This window comes from Giraffa tippelskirchi, chromosome 7 (assembly GCF_054371585.1).
Source record: "Giraffa tippelskirchi isolate mGirTip1 chromosome 7, T2T-mGirTip1v1.2.pri, whole genome shotgun sequence".
Lineage (NCBI taxonomy): Eukaryota > Metazoa > Chordata > Mammalia > Artiodactyla > Giraffidae > Giraffa > Giraffa tippelskirchi.
The window spans coordinates 73526742-73546141 of record NC_137281.1 but is presented as its reverse complement, the minus strand read 5'-3'; the positions used below and the strand labels follow the sequence as shown (position 1 = coordinate 73546141).

The 19400-nt window shown below is 41.4% G+C and overlaps 1 protein-coding gene and 1 long non-coding RNA gene across 3 annotated transcripts in view; one reads left to right on the top strand and one right to left on the bottom strand.

Annotated features, from left to right (window-relative positions):
* Positions 1-1902: 1902 nt before the first annotated feature.
* LOC145514911 (uncharacterized) lies at positions 1903-10837 on the bottom strand. The gene is made up of 3 exons (XR_014060555.1): positions 9428-10837; positions 6547-6678; positions 1903-2332 (listed from the first exon to the last, which is right to left on the bottom strand). It is a non-coding gene; the product is annotated as an uncharacterized LOC145514911 (long non-coding RNA).
* A 40-nt stretch (positions 10838-10877) lies between these two features.
* Positions 10878-19400, top strand: part of ANKRD31 (ankyrin repeat domain 31) — a 140022-nt gene continuing 131499 nt past the window's right edge. For both annotated transcript variants that reach the window (XM_081513904.1, XM_081513903.1), the window contains exon 1: positions 10878-11222. In XM_081513904.1, the coding sequence (XP_081370030.1) occupies positions 11068-11222 (155 nt within the window). In that variant the 5' untranslated portion in view covers positions 10878-11067. The remainder of the gene's footprint in view (positions 11223-19400) is intronic.

Genomic DNA, 19400 nt, shown 5'->3' with positions numbered 1-19400 from the left:
TGTCTTCCCCATAGTCCAGTCCTGAAAGGATCAGCCTTTGGGTTTAGTTAAGGGGAGGAAGAGAAACAAAAAAGAAAAAGCAATAATAATGTAGAATAAGTTTTGAAAGTCTCAATTCTCTGAGTCCTACTGGGGAGGGGGGAGTGAGTTAATTCTTCAACAGTATAGACATTGTAGTAGGAAAACCAAATACGAGGTGGAAGACTAAAGGGGGACAGTAAAGAAAGAACAATCAGTGAACCAGTGAAGTTGCTCAGTCGTGTCCGACTCTTTGCGATCCCATGGACTATAGCCTACCAGTCTCCTCCATCCATGGAATTTTCCAGGCAAGAGTACTGGAGTGGGTTGCCATTTCCTTCCCCAGGTGATCTTCCTGACTCTTTGGACCCCATGGACTACACAGTCCATGGAATTTTCCAGGACACAATACTGGAGTGGGTAGCCTTTCCCTTCTCCAGGGGATCTTCCCAACCCAGGGATTGAACCCAGGTCCCCCTCACTGCAGGCGGATTCTTTACCAGTTGAGCCACCAGGGAAGCCCAAAGAAAGAAGAGCAAAAGGTAAAATGATTGTTGAAGGAGAAAGGTGACAGGAAGAAATAACGACCACTTGACTTGGGCTGGTTAACTGTGATCCCTTTGCCTGTGTATAATCTTCCTTAACTGAGGTTCACCAACAGTGACTATTTCTTTCAGCATGTAACTGGCTTGTAAAATGATTAACTAGAACTCAACTTTGAACTGCCACAAAGAAATCATGTTATAAAGACCCAGTTCTAGATGTAGGGCCTTCTGCCCCTGAGTCATAAGGTTCAGTCTTTCTACCTTGAATGTCCTTTCTTCCTTCTGTGTCTGGAAAACAGTTCAATCTCTCCTCATCTCATTAACACTTTCCTCTACTGAACCTCTCCTTTCAAAATCTTTGCCCACAGTGTGAAAATTTAAGCTAAAGGACACACAATCATGTTTTTTTTTCACTATACAGATGATGCAAGAAGAAACCAACACTAACCTATGGTCTAATTATGCTTTATCAATATTTAACTCTGGTAGTTATCATATAGGAAAGATGTCATGACTGTAATAAAAACAAGTGGAAGCGCCAAGTCATAAAATGAAAAAAGGCTAACCTTATAACACAAGGTGCTGGAACAACAGGACATGCATATGGAAAAAAAAAAAGAATCTTGTCCCCAACCTCAATACATACACAAAAAATAATTTGAGATAAAACATAGAATGAAATGTAGGGTTAGAACCATAGTGTTTCCAGAAGAAAACAAGGGAAAATATCTTCATGACTTTGGCTTAAGCAAAGATTTTTAGTGTAAGACAAAAGAGCACTGTGCTGGGTTGTTTAGTGTCATCTCCCACAAACTCATATCCTTCTAGGAGCCTCAGAATGTGACCTTATTAGGAAATAGGGTTGTTTTGTTGTAATTATATAACTTAAGCTGAGGTCAGGTGGAATAGGGTAGGCTCTACTCTAATCTGACTAGTGTTCTTACAAGAAGAGGACAAGGAACACAGAGAAAGAGATGTATAGGGAGAACACCACTGGACGATGGAGTAGAGACTGGAATCAAGGCAACGAATGACAAGAACTGTCAGGAACAGCAGAAGCTAAGAGAAAGGCATGGAAAAGATTCTCACCTGGAAGCTTTGGAGAGAACCTGTCCTGGCCAACACCTTGATTTTAGACTTCTGGCTTCAGAATTGTGAGATAATGAATTTCTGTTATTTTAAGCCATCCCCTATGTTGTCATTTATTATGGCAGCCTTAGGAAACTAATGCAAGCACTAACCATAGAAAAAAATATTGATACACCAGACATCATCCAAATTAAAACCTCTTGGCTGATAAAAAGACATTAGTAATAAAATGAATAGGCAAGCCAGAGACACATTAAAAAGTATTTATTATAGATATATCTGACAAAGGCCTCACCTTCAGAATGTGTAAAGAATTCCGACAAACCAACAATTAAAATACAAATAGCCCAATTGGCAAGTGGGCAAAAAATTTGAACAGACACTTCAAAAAAAGTACAGCCAAAAAGCATACAGAAGGTGCTTAGTATCCTTAGACATTAGAGAAATGCAAATTAAAACCACAGTGAGGACTTCCCTTGTGGCACAGTAGGCTAAGTATTCGCCTGGCAATACAGGGGACACACGAGCTTAATCCCTGGTCCATGAAGATCCCACATGCTGCAGAGCAACTAAGCCTGGGAGCCACAACTACTGAGCCCATTCTCTGGAGCCCACGGGCAGCAGCTACCAAGTCCATGAAGCAGTCCACGAGCTCAGCCTGAGCACCTGCAGCCTGTGCTCTGCAACAAGCAAAACCACAGCATGAGAAGACTGCATATTGCAACGAAGAGTAGCCACCACTCTCCATAACTAAAGAAAGCCTGCACAAAGCACTGAAGACCCGGCGTGGCCAAAAATAAATACATAAATACAATTGTTTTAGAAAAGCACAATAAGATACTGTTTCACGCCCACCAGAATGGGTAATACATAGAAGACTGACAATATCGAATGTTGGTGAAGATACGGAGCAAACAGAGCTTTCATATATGGCTGGTAGGAGTACAGAAAGGCAGTTTCTTATAAACATATACCCACCATATGCCTCAGCAGTTGAACTCTAGGTATTTACCTAAGAGAAATGAAAACACATATCCACAAAAAGACTTCAGTGAGAATATGAATAGCAACCTCTTTATAATAGCCTCCAAAGTGGAAATAAATGTTTGTCCACAAGTGAATGGACTAAATAAATTTGGTATATTCATACAATGTAATTGTACTCAGCAATAAAAAGGAATTAATATAAACCACATCAGTGAATCTTAAAACCATCAAACTTACTAAAAGAAGCCAATTAAAAAAGGATACATATTATATGATTCCATTTGCATGAAAAACTACTCTGTGGTGATAGAGAAATTACTCTACATGATGGAAATCAGAAAATGTTTTCTAGGGGTAGGTATCAAGGAAAGGGCAGAAGCAATGGAAATATTCTTTATCCTGTTTTAAGCAGTGATTTCCTGTGTGTAAATATATTGTCAAAATTTTTGAATCGCATCATTAACTACATCAAAATTCTGATTAACCTTTTGTGGCTAGGATTTTTGTGTCTTTTGAAAAAGCTGGCTTAACACTCAACTTTCAAAAAACTAAAATAATGTCATCTGGTCCCATTACTTCATGGCAGATAGATGGGGAAACAAAACTTTATTTTCTTGGGCTCCAAAATCACTGCAGATGGTGACTGCAGCCATGAAATCAAAAGACACTTGCTCCTTGGAAGAAAAGCTATGACCAACCTAGACAGCATATTAAAAAACAGAGACATTACTTTGCCGACAAAGGTCCATCTAGTCAAAGCTATGGTTTTTCCAGTAGTCATGTATGGATGTGAGAGTTGGACTATAAAGAAAGTTGAGGGCCAAAGAATTGATGCTTTTGAACTGTGGTGTTGGAGAAGACTCTTGAGAGTCCCTTGGACTGAAAGGAGATCAAATCTGTCAATCCTAGAGGAAATCAGTCCTGAATATTCATTAGAAGGACTGATGCTGAAGCTGAAGCTCCAATTCTTTGGCCACTTGATGCAAAGAACTGACTCACTGGAAAAGACCCTGATACTGGGAAAGATTGAAGGCAGGAGGAGAAGGGGACGACAGAGGATGAGATGGTAGGATGGCATCACTGACTTGATGGGCATGAGTTTGAGCAAGCTCCAGGAGTTGGTGATGGACAGAGAAGCCTGGTGTGCTGCAGTCCACGGGGTCACAGAGGCAGACATGACTGAGAGACTGAACTGAAACTTGTTTATGTGACTGTTTCAATTATACACAAAAAAGACCCCATTACCATGTGTAAATTTGCAATTTTGTGAGTACAAAAATCAATTAAAATCTGTATTTTTATTATGTATCAACTATGTAAATTATACTTTTAGGATTTGAGTTGTTACCATTTTTATACCTACAACTCCCATTTTCCTCCTATAGGTTGTGTATGCTTTTTTAAGAAATATAGAAACTTAAAATAGTTAAAAAGATCCACCACATACTGAGCTGAACTCTAAGTCATATAATGTCATTATATGTAAATTATACCTTAATGTAGGAAAGATATTAAAAAAAATTATACAGTTCTTCAGTAGTAAGGTCAGGCAGTGGCTTGGTATGATTGAAACCCTCTTATTTCCTCAATCCTCATCAGTTCAGTTCAGTTGCTCAGTTGTGTCCGACTCTTCGCAACCCCATGAACCGCAGCACTCCAGGCTTCCCTGTCTATCACCAACTCCTGGAGCTTGCTCAAACTCATGTCCATCAAGTCAGTGATGCCATCCAACCATCTCATCCTCTGTCATTTCCTTCTCCTCCTGCCTTCAATCTTTCCCAGCATCAGGGTCTTTTCAAATGAGTCAGTTCTTCACAATCAGTGGCCAAAGTATTGGAGCTTCAGCTTCAGCAACAGTCCTTCCGTTGAAAATTCAGGACTGATCTCCTTTAGGATGGACTTGTTGGATCTCCTTGCAGGCCAAGGGATTCTTAAGAGTCTTCTCCAACACCACAGTTCAAATGCATCAATTCTTCGGCGCTCACCTTTGTTTATGGTCCAACTCTCACATCCATACATGACTACTGGAAAAATCATAGCTTTGACTGGATGGACCTTTGTTGGCAAAGTAATGTCTCTGCTTTTTAATATGCTGTCTAGGTTTGTCTAGGTTTGTAAGCTAGGGCTTCCCAGGTAGCACTAGTGGTAAAGAACCTTCCTGCCAATGCAGGAGATGTAAGAGATGTGGGATTGATACCCGGGTTGGGAAGATCACCTGAAGAGGAAATGGCAACCCATTCCAGTATTCTTGTCTGGAAAGTCCTATGGACAGAGGAACCTGGCAGGCTGCAGTGCATGGGATTGAAAAGAGTCAGACATGACTGAGTGACAAACACTACTACTATGAGGAGGTTTGTTATAGCTTTCCTTCCAAGGAGCAAGCATCTTTTAATTTCATGGCTGCAGTCACCATCTGCAGTGATTTTGGAGCCAAGAAAATAAAGTCCATCACTGTTTCCATTGTTTCCCCATTTATTTGCCATGAAGTGTTTGGACCAGATGCCATGATCTTTGTTTTTTGAAAGCTGAGTTTTAAGCCAGGTTTTTCACTCTCCTCTTCCACTTTCATCAAGAGGGTCTTTAGCTCCTCTTCGCTTTCTGCCATAAGGGTGGTGTCACCTGCATATCTGAAGTTATTGATATTTCTTCTGGCAATTTTTATTCCAGCTTGTGCTTCATCCAGTCCAGCATTTTGAATGATGTACTCTGCATATAAGCTAAATAAGCAGGGAGACAATATACAGCCTTGATGTACTCCTTTTCCAAATTGGAATCAGCCCATTGTTCCATGTCCGGTTCTAACTGTTGCTTCTTGACCTGCAAACAGATTTCTCAGGAGGCAGGTCAGGTGGTCTGGTATGCCCATCTCTTGAAGAATTTTCCACAGTTTGTTGTGATGCACACAGTCAAAGGCTTTGGCCTAGTCAATGAAGCAGAAGTAGATGTTTTTCTAGAACTCTCTTGCTTTTTCGATGATCCAACGAATGTTGGCAATTTGACCTATGGTTCCTCTGCCTTTTCTAAATCCAGGTTGAACATCTGGAAGTTCATGGTTCACGTACTGTTGGAGCCTGGCTTGGAGAATTTTAACCATTACTTTGCTAGCATGTGAGACAAGTGCAATTGTGCAGTAGTTTGAATGTTCTTTAGCATTGCCTTTCTTTGAGATTGGAATGAAAACTGACCTTTCTCAGTCCTGTGGCAAAGGAGATTTCCAAATTTTCTGGCATATTGAGTGCAGCACTTTCACAGCATCATCTTTTAGGATTTGAAATAGCTCAATCAGAATTCCATCACCTCCACTAGCTTTGTTCGTAGTGATGCTTCCTAAGGCCTGCTCGACTTCACACCTCAGGATGTCTGGCTCTAGATGAGTGATCACACATCGTGGTTATCTGGGTTATGAAGATCTTTTTTGTATAGTTCTTCTGTGTATTCTTGCCACCTCTTCTTAATATCTTCTGCTTCTGTTAGGTCCATACCATTTTTGTCCTTTATTGTGCCCATCTTTGCATGAAATGTTCCCTTGGTACCTCTAATATTCTTGAAGAGATCTCTAGTCTTTCCCATTCTGTCGTTTTCTTCTATTTCTTTGCACTGATCACTGAGGTATGCTTTCTTATTTCTCCTCACTATTCTTTGGAACTCTGCATTCAAATAGGTATATCTTTCCTTTTCTCCCTTGCTTTTCACTTCTTCTTTTCACAGCTATTTGTAAGGACTCCTCCGGAAACCATTTTGCCTTTTTGCATTTCTTTTTCTTGGGGATGGTCTTGATCACTGTCTCCTGTATAATGTCACGAATCTCTGTCCATAGTTCTTCAGGCACTCTGTCTATCAGATCTAAACCCTTGAATCTATTTGTCACTTCCACTGTATAATCATAAGAGACTGATTTAGGTCATACCTGAATGCTCTAGTGGTTTTCCTTTCTTTCTTCCATTTAAGTCTGAAGTTTGCAATAAGGACTTCATGATCTGAGCCACAGTCAGCTCCTGGTCTTGTTTTTGCTGATTGTATAGAGCTTCTCCATCTTTGGCTGCAAAGAATATAATCAATCTGATTTTGGTATTGACCATCTGGTGATTATATTATAGGGCAAAAATAATCTTAAGAATCCTTACAAAACCCTCATAATCATGTTACCATATTGTTGCTTTTTCATGTCATCATTACATGATAAAATGTTGTAGTTCTATTTCTGAGACAGATGATCAGTGTATAACTGTTGTTCCTAACTGGGACATTTTGCATTTTTCCTTCTAAAAAAAAATCTATTATTCATGGTCCAATAGAGTTAAACAATGAATAACTGTAATAGTAAAGATCACACAGAATAGCAACATCTTGCAGGCATCCTGGGGCAGTGGGTCAGGGAGGGTTTTTATAATTTACTACTAGGCATGTCTAATCCTCTGTTTCTCATTTTTGAAATGCTGAATGTTTCTGCAGTCATCCTTTGCTCTTTATGGACTTCCTTATATTTTTTTGGTCTATTATCAGAATAACAGATGCTATTAGTTATTTTTTCAGATTTTTTAAAAATGAAATATTAATGGCATATTAGGCTACTATCTTATGACTTCCCAGGTGGCACTAGTGTTAAAGAGCCTGCCTGCCAATGCAGGAGACATAAGACACGCGGGTTCGATCCCTGGATTGGGAAGATCTCCTGGGGAAGGAAATGGGAACTCACTCCAGTATTCTTGCCTAGAAAATCCCATAGACAGAGGAGCCTGGCAGGCTACAGTCCATATGGTGGCAAAGAGTTGGAGAGTATTGAAGCGACTTAGCATGCACACGTGCAGGCTACTATCTTAAATTTCATAGTACTTTTAACTTTCTGAAGTATTTTAATATCTATTCTATGTATGCTATTTTAAAGTAAAATTGAACTTCTGTATTAAATTCTGCACTAAGAAGGACATAGCCTGTAGGAGTTGTGGTTGGCAAATTTCTGCAGTGAATCAAGTATAATGTGACTGCAAAACAAATTTAGGTACTGAACCAACATCTAATCCTGCACAAACTTATGTCTTTGTTTTCCCACATTGTGCAGTTTTTGAGAAAGGGTCTCACATATCTCGATTTTTGTGATTGCATAATATTCTCATTCAATTTTCAATTCACAAAACAGTTCTGATTTGTTCAGTTCAGTTCAGTCCAGTCGCTCAGTCGTGTCCGACTCTTGGCGACCCCATGAACTGCAGCATGCCAGCCCTCCCTGTCCATCACCAACTCCCAGAGTCCACACAAACTCATATTCATTGAGTTGGTGATGCCATCCAACTATCTCATCCTCTGTCGTCCCCTTCTCCTCCTGCCCTCAATCTTTCCCAGCATCAGGGTTTTTTCAAATAAGTCAGCTCAAAAGTTTCAAATGAGTCAGCTTTTCAAATGAGAATCTCTCTGGTTTGTGCTAAACACCATATGAATTGCTTGGGTTGATGAACAACAACAATTTTTTTAAAAAAACCCAAATCATTGAGAAAATGAATGTTCTTTTAGGAAAATGCATTTTAAAATACTTACTATGAAATAGTCAGTGAAATACTTTCTCCACCTTTATTGTGGGAGGTGGTAAATAAAGTAATAAAGTGAAATGTGGATTTACTCTCTTAGATATTCAAGTTGTATTATATTTATGATTAATCAAACCTTCCATAAAAGTCTCAAATCTTATAGTTCTGGGATCCAAAGTAACTGGGATAATTAGGGATATTGGGATGGACCCTGCCAAATTTAAAATGGAAGACTGATGAGACCTACTGTATAACTTACAAAACTCTGCTTAATATTATGTGGCAGTGTGGATGGGGCAGGAGTTGAGGGGAGAATGGATAGATGCAAATATATGGCTGGGTCTCTTCACTGTTCACCTGAAACTATCACAACGTTGTTAATCAGCTATACCTCAATACAAAATAAAAGGTTAACAAAAATAAAGTATCCTGGATAGAGTGGAGATGATATGAAGCTATAGGCAAGAAAGAATTTTCACTATAAAAGCCACATATACTGTATAGCTATAAAATCCTGAGACTTCTTTTTCAAAATTTACACTTCCAAGCAATTCTCGTTACATTACATGTACATACTCCACTTCCTGCTTAGTGCCTGAGCCTTGTCCCACGCTGCTCTCCCCTGACTCCCCAGCTCCAGGCACAGAAGCCTCCTGGGATGTCTCAAAGCCTTTGCACTTGTGTTCATGTTGTAGGTCTTAGGTCAAATGTCACCTCCTCAGAGAGGTGGTCTCTGACCAAGGTGTCTAATCAGCAGCCTTTCTTTCAGGCACAGATCACTCGCTGAGTTATCTCATTTATTCATGTACTTGTTTATCGTCTGCCTCAACCATTAAGACGAGAGGGCAGTAAAGGAAGGGCCCTAATTCGCAACCCTCCTCCAGGGCACTGATCCTCATGAACATTTGTGGTGAAGCATATATGCTATTAGTCAGCTGCTGGTGGCTCAGACAGTAAAGCATCTGCCTGCAATGCAAGAGACCTGGGTTCGATCCCTGGGTCAGGAAGATCCCATGGAGAAGGAAATGGAGACCCACTCCAGTACTCCTGCCTAGAAAATTTCATAATATCATATAATATTTATCTTTCTCTGCTTTATTTCACTAAGTGTTTTTTTAGGCCCATCCATGTTGCTGCAAATGACAACATTTCATTCTTTATGACTGAGTAATGTTCCGGGGTGTGTGTGTGTGTGTGTGTGTGTATGTGTGTCCAGGGTGTGGGTGTGGGTGTGGGTGTGTGTGGGTGTGCATGTGTCTTTCTTACCCATTCATCTATCCATGCACTTCTGGGTTGCTTCCATGTCTCGGCTACAGTCAATAGTGCTGCTTTTAACATTGGGGTAAATGTATCTTTTTGAATTAGAGTTTGTGTCTTTTCCAGATATATGCCTACAAGCATGGTTACTAGCTTTAGTTTTTTAAGGAATCACCATACTGTTTTCCATAGTGGCTGTACCAATTTACATTCCCACCAACAGTGTAGGAGGATTCCCCTTTCTCCACACTTTCTCCAGTATCAAATAAGTTTAAAAGACAACCACTGTTTTAGATAGCAGTGGCTTCAATAAGCTCTAAACAGTAAAGTAATAGTATGGCAAAGCCACTCCATGTACTGAAAAGTGAAGTAAATTGAGGAGTCAGAAAATCCTATTTCCTAACGTTTACATGATAAACCTTTCAAGACCCAATATGTGCTTAGACCCTGAAGGTTCCAGGGTGGGTACTAAACACTTGCTATGCAGAAGCAGCCTGTCATATTGGCGTCTTCCTCTCACTTGGCAGCTGGAGCCCACTTGGCTTTGTTTTAAATGAGTTTGAAGTTAAAACTTTAACAGGCTGAAATCAAATATATAAAAATCTAGTCACTTCATTTAAAAATAGTAATTGGTAATTTTTGGATGTTGCTAGGCACCCATATTTGGAGAAGGAAATGGCAATCCACTCCAGTATTCTTGCCTGGAGAATTCCATCGACAGAGGAGCCTGGTGGGCTCCAGTCCTTGGGGTCGCAAAGAGCGACTATCACTCAGTCACTCAGGCGCCCATATTATTATAAAAATTTATAAAGGGAAAAAATAAAGCATTTAACCTGCCTTTCCTACACAATCTGTATTCCAGGGTAACCAAAGAGTTGATGAGAGGGGAAAAAAAGAAACACGTAAAAATACATCAGTTATTAATAGATCAGTTGGTGATTTTAAAACTTCTGATTAATATTTTTGTTTTTGCCTACTTAAGGCGACTTTTGGGGAAGGGGGTGTGAAAAAGGCAGCACTTGGTGGACTCAAGAGCACTCTTCGGGGCTAAGATCACATTCTGGCTTCAGAAAAGTCTGTCAGAGGCGACAGTTCCTTCCGGGTTCTGCGTCTCACAAGCCCGGAGCTGGCGCTGCACGGGGACCTGACCCAGCTCTCCCTCTCTGCCGGTAGCGTAAGGCGGGCTCGGCCTGCGGTCTGTCTGCGGCAACGCTTCCGGTCTGAGCCCCGCGGCCGCAGCTCCAGTCCCTTGACCGCTGGGCCCCAAAGGAAAGGTGCGGAAAGTGGGTGCGGTAGCAAGCCACGCCCTGCATCGCCGAGAAACCCTAAGCCCTTCGGCGCTCGCTCGGCTCCTTCCGGCCACTGCCGGGCCGGGGCGGGCCGGGGCGGGGCCGACGTGCGGCGCGCGGCTCCCCCTGCCGGCCGCGTGAGGCTCCCCCTGCCGGCCGCGTGCGGTCACACCGCGACGCTGGCCCGCTTCCCTCATGACGCGTTCGCGGCCTGAGGCGCTGCACTCCCAGAACTGGCGGGTCTCCCACCAAGAATATTGTTATTAATTCATAATTTCTCCTGGCCCTCACAGCAATCTTTTTTGTGTGATTTTTACTTTTTTTAATTAAAAAACAATTTTTTTTTTTTGTTTTGCGGAAATGGAGGAGTTGGAGAAAGAGGCTAAGAAAGACTCCGAGTCCATCGTGGAGATGGAGGAAGGCCCCCAGGCCCCAGACTGGGACAGCGATGAAACGGTGATAGAGGGGTCCGTGATGGAGAGCGACCCGGAGGAAGAGGCTCTGCCCTGGAGAAGGTGACCGCCCTTAGGCCTGGGCCTGGCGGCGGGTGGCCCTCGGAGATTCGAGCGGGAGGTGTTCCCAGCCAGACTGCGTGCAGGTGGGAGTAGGGCCTTGTGGGGCGCCCAGGCCTGAGCTAAGAACTTTGTAGATAAAGACCACCACCCCCTCACCTAGGACCGAAAGAGCTTATAGTTAGGTGGCGTTATGGCATTTTTAAAAAGCCTGCTTAGCCTGGGGCTTTTTTGCCCAGGCACAAAAGTGTTGGGTCTAAACCCTTCATGCGTTATGCTTCAAGCGACTCAGGTGTAAGGGGCGGTTCCTATACTTTCAAGAAACGATCGTGTGGTGGGGGAACTGGTTACTGCCAAACTGGAGACGGATAGCTTTATAAGAATCAAGAGAAGATGGTAGTTCCTTTCATCAAAACATAGCTAATTCTCGGTGCTGGATATGGGGAGAAGATAAAAGAAAAGAGGCCACTGCCTTTGAGAAACCTACAGGCCAGGAAAGACATAAACAGATCATGTCAATATTGTGTGGGAAGTTCAGGGTTGGAGGTAGGCACAGGCTGGTTTAGGAGCCCAGAGCGGGGTTGATTTCTGTAATTTATTTATTGATGTTTGGTTGCCTTGAGTTGCTGCACATTATGCTTTCTCCAGTTGTAGTCATTGGGGAGCTACTCTTTGTTGGGGTGCACGGGCTTCCTCATTGTGGTGGCTTCTTTTGTTGAGCATAGGCTGTAGGCACACCGGCTCTTGAGTGCCAGCTCAGTAGTTGTGGCACAGGGGCTTAGCTGCCCCTCGGCATGTGAAATCTTCTCAGACCAGGGATCAAACTGGTGTTCCCTGCACTGACAGGTGGATTCCCATCTGCTATACAGGGTTGGCTTCTCAGTAGAGGCTTGAAGGTGGATAAGAGTTAAGTCAGATGAAGAGCTTTTCAGGCCAAGGGAACTGCCTGGGTAAAAGTGTCGCAGTGGGACATAGCACTGTGTTATGTATGCTGGAATGTGCAAACAGTTAAGTATTACTGACGTGTTAAATGTTGTGATAGGTGAGCCTGGAGAGAAAGGTAGGATAAGGTCATGTAAGGCTTCTTATAGCTTGTATGCGTCCTGGTAGGGAGTCTGTAAGATCTTAAGTGGAGGAGTAGCATAATCAGATTTTCATTCATTCATGCATGCCCTGGATCGGGGCTTTGTAAATTCCAATGAAAAGTTTTGTAATTCTTTAAATCACTTCAGAATCTTGTTAAAAGGTGGATTCCAATTCAGGAGTTCTAGAGTGGGGTTTGAGATTCTGCATTTCTGACAAGTGTCTGGGTTAAAGTTGATACTGTTAGAGCATGGGTTACCTTTTGCAAAGCAGGGCTATGCAGGTTAGCTTTGGGATCAAAGTAGTAACAGGCTGGGATGATGAGAACTCAGCTAGGCAGAAACAGTGGGAACAGAGGGAAAAGGACAAATCTGAGAAATCTTTAGAAGTAAATTTGGTAGGAAATGGTGATTGATGTGATATGGAGGATGAGAGCTGATTTCTGGCTCTTTTACATATACAGACAGTAACATTTGCTCTTAATGGTATGTGGGGACCATTTTGACTAGTACATGAAATCTTACAATAATCACTACACTCAAGATCCAGAACAGTTCTGTTACTCAAAAAAAACCCCAAACACTCCTTTGTGCTCCCTGTCCTTTGTAGTCAAGCACCTCCTTCCCCATTTAAATCACATTTTCCATCTGTGTAATATATCATCTTTTAAAATCTGTCTACTTCCATTCTTTCCATCTTTGGTTTTTAGTAGTTTGATTATGACATGTCTGGTAATGATTTTCTCTGTGTTCTTCCTTTTCGGGGTTCACTGAGTTTCTTAAATCTGTAAACTTATATCTTTCACCAGACTTGGGAAGTTTTCTGTCATGATTTCTTCATATATTTTTTATGTACCAGTCTTTTTCTTCTCTCTTTCTGGGATTTAAATGATGTGAATGTTAGACCTTCTGATAGTCTCCCAGATCCTTGAGGCTCTATTAACTTTTTTTGATTTTTTTCTCTCTCAGTTCTTCAGACTGTATAATTTCTATTGCTTTATGTTCAGATTCACTTAGCCTTTCCTATGTTATCTCTATTCTGTTGTTGAGACCATCCCATGAATTTTTAATTTCAGTTATATAATCAGTTCAGTTCAGTCGCTCAGTTGTGTCTGACTCTGCGACCCCATGGACCACAGCAAGCTGGGCTTCCGTGTCTGTCACCAACTCCCGGAGCCTGCTCAAACTCACGTCCATTGAGTCGGTGATGCCATCCAACCATCTCATCCTCTGTCAACCCCTTCTCTTCCTGCCTTCAGTCTTTCCCAGCATCAGGGTCTTTTCCCGTGAGTCAGTTCTTCACATCAGGTGGCCAAAGTATTGGAGTTTCAGCTTCAACATCAGTCCTTCCAGTGAACACCCAGGACTGATTTCCTTTAGGATGGACTGGTTGGATCTCCTTGCAGTCCAAGGGATTCTCAAGAGTCTTCCCAAAACCACAATTCAAAAGCATCAATTCTTTGGCACTCAGCTTTCTTTATTGTCCAACTGTCACTTTCATACATGACTACTGGTAAAACCATAGCTTTGATTAGATGGACCTTTGTTGGCAATTATATCTCCTAAAATTTCCATTGGATTCTCTTTTATAGTTTTTATTTCTATGCTGAGAACTTCATTGGCATCCATTTGATAAATGTTTACCTTTATTTCATAGAGAATTATTTAAATAACTTTTAAAATCTGTCTTATATTTCCAGCATCTGGACTAGACAGGTTGGGGCATTCAAATCTGTTATCTTTTCTTTCAAGAATTAGTCAGATTTTCCTTTTCTTTGCATGTTGAGTAATTCTGCATAATATCCTGTATATTTTGAATGTTATATTTTGTACTCTTGTTCCTGTTAAAATCCTCTAGAGGGTGTTGATTTTTGTTTGTTGTAAGAAACAGTCAGTCTGATTACATCTGACTGCCCATTCTCTTTTGCCTTGTGTGGGTGGTGGTTATATCAGTCCAATTTTCAAAGCCTTTACTATGCTGTTTGAGTCTGTCTGACTCATGTACCACTCAGGGGTTAATCTGGAATTTGGGAAGTAGTTAATATCATAGTTCAGTTTGTAGTTCAATCATACTTCAATGTCATAGTTCATAAGCCTTTGTTATGCTTTTTTGAATCTGTTCTGCATGTTGACAGCTCAGAGTTGAGGCTAAGACTTGTTCAGTCGCTAAGTCATGTCTTGACTCTTTGCAGCCCTATGGACTGTAGCACAGCAGGCTCCAAACTATCTTCCAGAGTTTGCTCAAATTCATGTCCATTGAGTCGGTGATGCCATCTAGCCATCTCATCCTCTTTCATTCCCTTCTCCTCCTTCCCTCAATCTTTCCCAGCATCAGGGTCTTTTCCAGTGAGTTGGCTCTTCACATCAGGTGGCCAAAGTGTTGGAGCTTCAGTTTCAGCATCAGTCCTTCCGATGGATTTTCAGAGTTGACTTCCTTTAGGACTGACTGGTTTGATCTCCTTGCAGTCTAAGGGAATCTTCTCCAGCACCACAATTCAAAAGCATTAATTCTTCGGCATTCAGCTTTCTTTATGGTCTAACTGTCACATAAGTGCATGACTATTGGAAAAATCATAGCTTTGACTATGTGGACCTTTGCTGGCAAAATGATGATTCTGCTTTTTAATATACTGTCTAGGTTTGTCATAGCTTTCCTTCCAGGAGCAAGCATCTTTTAATGTCATGGCTGCAGTCACCATCTGCAATGATTTTAGAGCCCAGGAAAATAAAATCTGTCACTGCTTCCACTTTCCCCCTTCTATTTTCCATAAAATGATGGGACTGGATGCCATGATCTTTGTTTTCTTAATGTTGAGTTTCAAGCCAGCTTTTTCACTCTCCTCTTTCACCCTCTTCAAGAAGCTGTTTAGTTCCTCTTCACTTCCTGCCATTAGAGTGGTATCATCTACCTCTCTAGGGCTGTTGATATTTCTCCTGGCCGTCTTGATTCCAGCTTGTGCTTCATCCAGCCTGGTATTTCTTATGATGTACTCTGCCTATAAGATAAATGAGCAGGGTGACAATATACAGCCTGTTGTACTCCTTTCCCAATTTTGAACCAGTCCACTGTTCCATGTAAACTTTAACTGTTGCTGCTTGATCCTCATACAGGTTTCTCTTGAGAAAAGTAAGGTACGATGGTCTGGTACTCCCATCTCTTTGTGCATTTTCCACAGTTGATTGTGATCCACAGAGTCAAAGGCTTTAGCGTAGTCAGTGAAGCAGAAATAGATGTTTTTCTTGAGTTCCCTTGCTTTCTGTGTCATCCAATGGATGATGACAATTTGATCTCTGATTCCTCTGCCTTTTCTAAACCCAGCTTGTACATCTGGAATTTCTTGGCTTATATACTGTTGAAGCCTAGTTTGAAGGATTTTGAGCATTATCTTGCTAGCATGTGAAATGAGCACAATTGTTTGGTAGTTTGAACATTCTTTGGTATTGCTCATCTTTGGGATAGAAATGAAAACACCCTTTCCAGTCCTTTGGCCACTGCTGAGTTTTCCAAATTTGCTGGCATATAGAGTGCAGTACTTTAACAGCGTCATCTTTTAGGATTTTAAATAACTCAGCTGGAATTCCATCATTCCACTAGCTTTGTTCCTAATAATGCTTCCTAAGGCCTGCTTGACTTCACACTCCAGGATGTCCAGCTCTAGGTGAATGAACACACCTTCATGATTATCCAGATCCTTAAGATCTTTCTCATATCATTCTGTGTATTCTTGCCACCTCTTCTTAATCTCTTCTGCTTCTGTTAGGTCCTTACCATTTCTGTACATGATTGTGCCCATTTTTGTATGAAATGTTCCCTTGATATCTCCAGTTTTCTTGAAGAGAGCTCTAGTCTTTCCCATTGTATTGTTTTCCTCTATCTCTTTGTATTGTTCTTTTAAGAAGGCCTCAGACTTACGTTGGATCACATATAAAATTGATGGTCCCCCTCCCTGTTTTCTTTTCTCCAAGATTTTCATGCACCCTCTCCTCCCTGTACCCCCACATGTGGGTTTATATGACCAGAAAGATGGATTTGTTTCAGTGTCAGCCTTTCGTTGTAGAGTAGTTCCCTGCAGCTGGGGCCACCTTCAGGGCAAAGTGTTAAAAAAAGAGAAAAAAATAAAAGAGATTCTCTTCATACTCTTGGGAGTATGGGTCCTCTAGGAGGAGAGAAACAGGTTTTCTCTTGAGTTTTAAGTGTCTAAGCTACCATAGTTGGTAGCAGTATAGCTCTGAAGCTAAAAAGAGAAAGCAGCAAAACTCAAGGATTTCCCACACACCTTCTGGTGTTCAGGAGTCCCTTTCTCTCATTTTCTTGATAAAGGTAGGAAGGGTTTCTTCTGGAGTTTTTGCTGTCTCTGCCCACTGTGCAGTTCTAGGCTTAGGCTTAGCGTCAAAGCTGGAAACAAAATAAGAGCAAAAAACTGAACCAAAAAACCCAAGCAAACCATGAGCCTCACTTACTACAAGGTTGTTATTTAGATTTTAGTTTCAGTCCCCAGTTTACCTGCTATTGTTTACTTTTCAGATTACTCAGGTAGCTTTTAAAAAATATTCTACTAGAGTTTTTAGTTGTAATGAGTGGAGAACTAGGCTATAGATGGTTCACTGTGTCATGGCTAACCAATCTTTTTTTCCCCCTCTAATTCATTTCGAAATGATTCTCTGCAGTGCCATATAAACATCATTCTTTCCGACCTCATTGCTCAGGGTTAAAAATTAGTGTTCTTTTTATTGGTATGGAAATACAGTAAAGTCTAAGCATTGCTGGAGCTGAATGCCATTGCTTTTTTTCCCCCTGCATCTTCTTTGCTTACTTGTATGCAATTTATTCTGTTTTTCATGCCCAAGCTTCCAACTTTGACTGACAAGAGAAGAATAGGTCTTAGAAGAGCTGAGAACAGGCAAAACATACGGTTTCACATAGTTAAATAATCCTTAAATGTTACAGCTATTGAGATGCTTTTGCTAAAATCTGAGAAAGGCTTTGAGGACCAGTGGAATTACATAAAGCAAGGCCTTCAAAGAAGGAGGATGCCATAACTGTGTCTGAAAAGTACTCCGAGAGCCTAGACTGGGTCCTAACCCTTATGAAACTGGAAAATGCACCCAGTTTCTTTTATGGCTTGGTAGATGTTGCTACTAATCTGTAAGAATTTAAATTACTGACTAATAAGATTTTTTTTGCTTGTGTTTTGTTTACTAAGAGGCAAGATTCATTCTTTATCTCGTCCCCTGTCCTCTGTTCTTGACAGAGGATGAGATGGTTGGAGGGGATCACTGATTCAGTGGACATGAATTTGAGCAAGCTCTGGGAGATGGTGAAGGACAGGGAAGCCTGGCGTGCTGCTTCATGGGGTTGCAAAGAGTTGGACACGACTGAGTGACTGAACAACAACAAGGATTCGTGTTTCTTATATGTGCCCTGAGAACCCTTTATTAATCCTTAATTTCTGTCTCAGCCTCTGGTAAATATTAACTGCTCAACAACATTTAAAGAATACATCTCAAACTAACCCTGTTCAATAAATTTAAACAGAACCACTTTCTAAGATAGTTCATTATTATATAGATTTAGGTATATGTTCAGGTCAAATCTTACTCTCTGAACATTATAAGTGTATATAAAGGCTAACTGAATAAAATACCCTGCAAAATGAGTGTTCATTCTGTCCTTTAAGATAGACTAGCATTGTCCTCGTGAGTTGTCTAGATAAGAAATACCTGTTATAAAGGATACAATTGCAGAAGGGAAAAATATAAAGCAAGATACAGTGAGACAATGAATAATTGGACTAAAATAGCTAAAGAAAGCTACATTTTGGGTCAGGAGCTATGTCAAAATAATGACTCCTCCAATGATTAAAACTGGATGGTGCCAAGTACTATTCTTAAAGCTGTTAACTCTGAGAGAAGAGACAGAGCAAGATTAGCTGCAGTAGTGGGCATCAGTCCCCCATGGCCAGCAGTCGCTGTCTGCAGCTGATGCAGGGTCATTGGCCTGCACACTCCCCTCTGGTGCCACTGAACGAAGGACTTCATCTCTCCCCACAGAGGATAGATAGAGTAGTGGGGTTGGCCAACTACCATATGACACACACTTTTAAACAGAACAGAGAAGTACACCCTGAGGCTAAACAGGGAAGTGTATTCCCATACAAGGTGGTAAGTCCAGTACAGGCTGGGAGAACTCTTGTCTTTTAGTAGGAAAAGTTTCCAGACCCAAGGCCTAGCAGGGGTGAAAAATGTTATGCTCATGGCTGCCTTTCTCAACATATTCTTTTTTATCTCCTGTAGAAAGTACACATATTGCCTCCTCAATTGAATCAGATCAAACCTCTTGATCTAATCACTAGTTTACAGAAAATATACAGGGCAGAGGAACATGTGAAATGACATGCAGTCTTCAAATCCCAAATATGGGACACTCTATGGGAAAAACAACCCAGTTTCTTCAACAAATAAATTGTAAGGGGCAGGGAAAGGTATAACTTACAGATTTTAAAAGAGACTTAAGAGACATACAACCAAATGCAATGTGTGTATGTTGTTTGGATCCCGAGATGAACAAAACCATTGTAAAAAGAGACATGGAAATCTGACTGCAATCTGTTTGTTAGTTTACATTGCTATATAACAGCTTACCCCAAAACGTATTAGCTGCTTAAAGCAGTAAACATATTGTGTAGTTTTTGTGGTTCAGGAGTCTGTTCAGTTCAGTTCAGTCACTCAGTCGTGTCCAACTCTTTGCGACCCCATGAATCGCAGCATGCCAGGCCTCCCTGTCCATCAACAACTCCCAGAGTTTACCCAAACCCATGTCCATCGAGTCGGTGGTGCCATCCAACCATCTCATCCTCTGTCGTCCCTGTCTCCTCCTGCCCCCAACCCTTCCCAGCATTAGGGTCTTTTCCAATGAGTCAACTCTTTGCATAAGGTGGCCAAAGTATTGGAGTTTCAGCTTCAGCATCAGTCCTTCCAATGAACACCCAGGACTGATCTCCTTTAGGATGGACTGGTTGGATCTCTGGAGTGGCTTAACTGATCATCAGGCTCATGGACTCAGAAGGCTGCATTCATCTCAAGGTTTCATGAGAAGAAG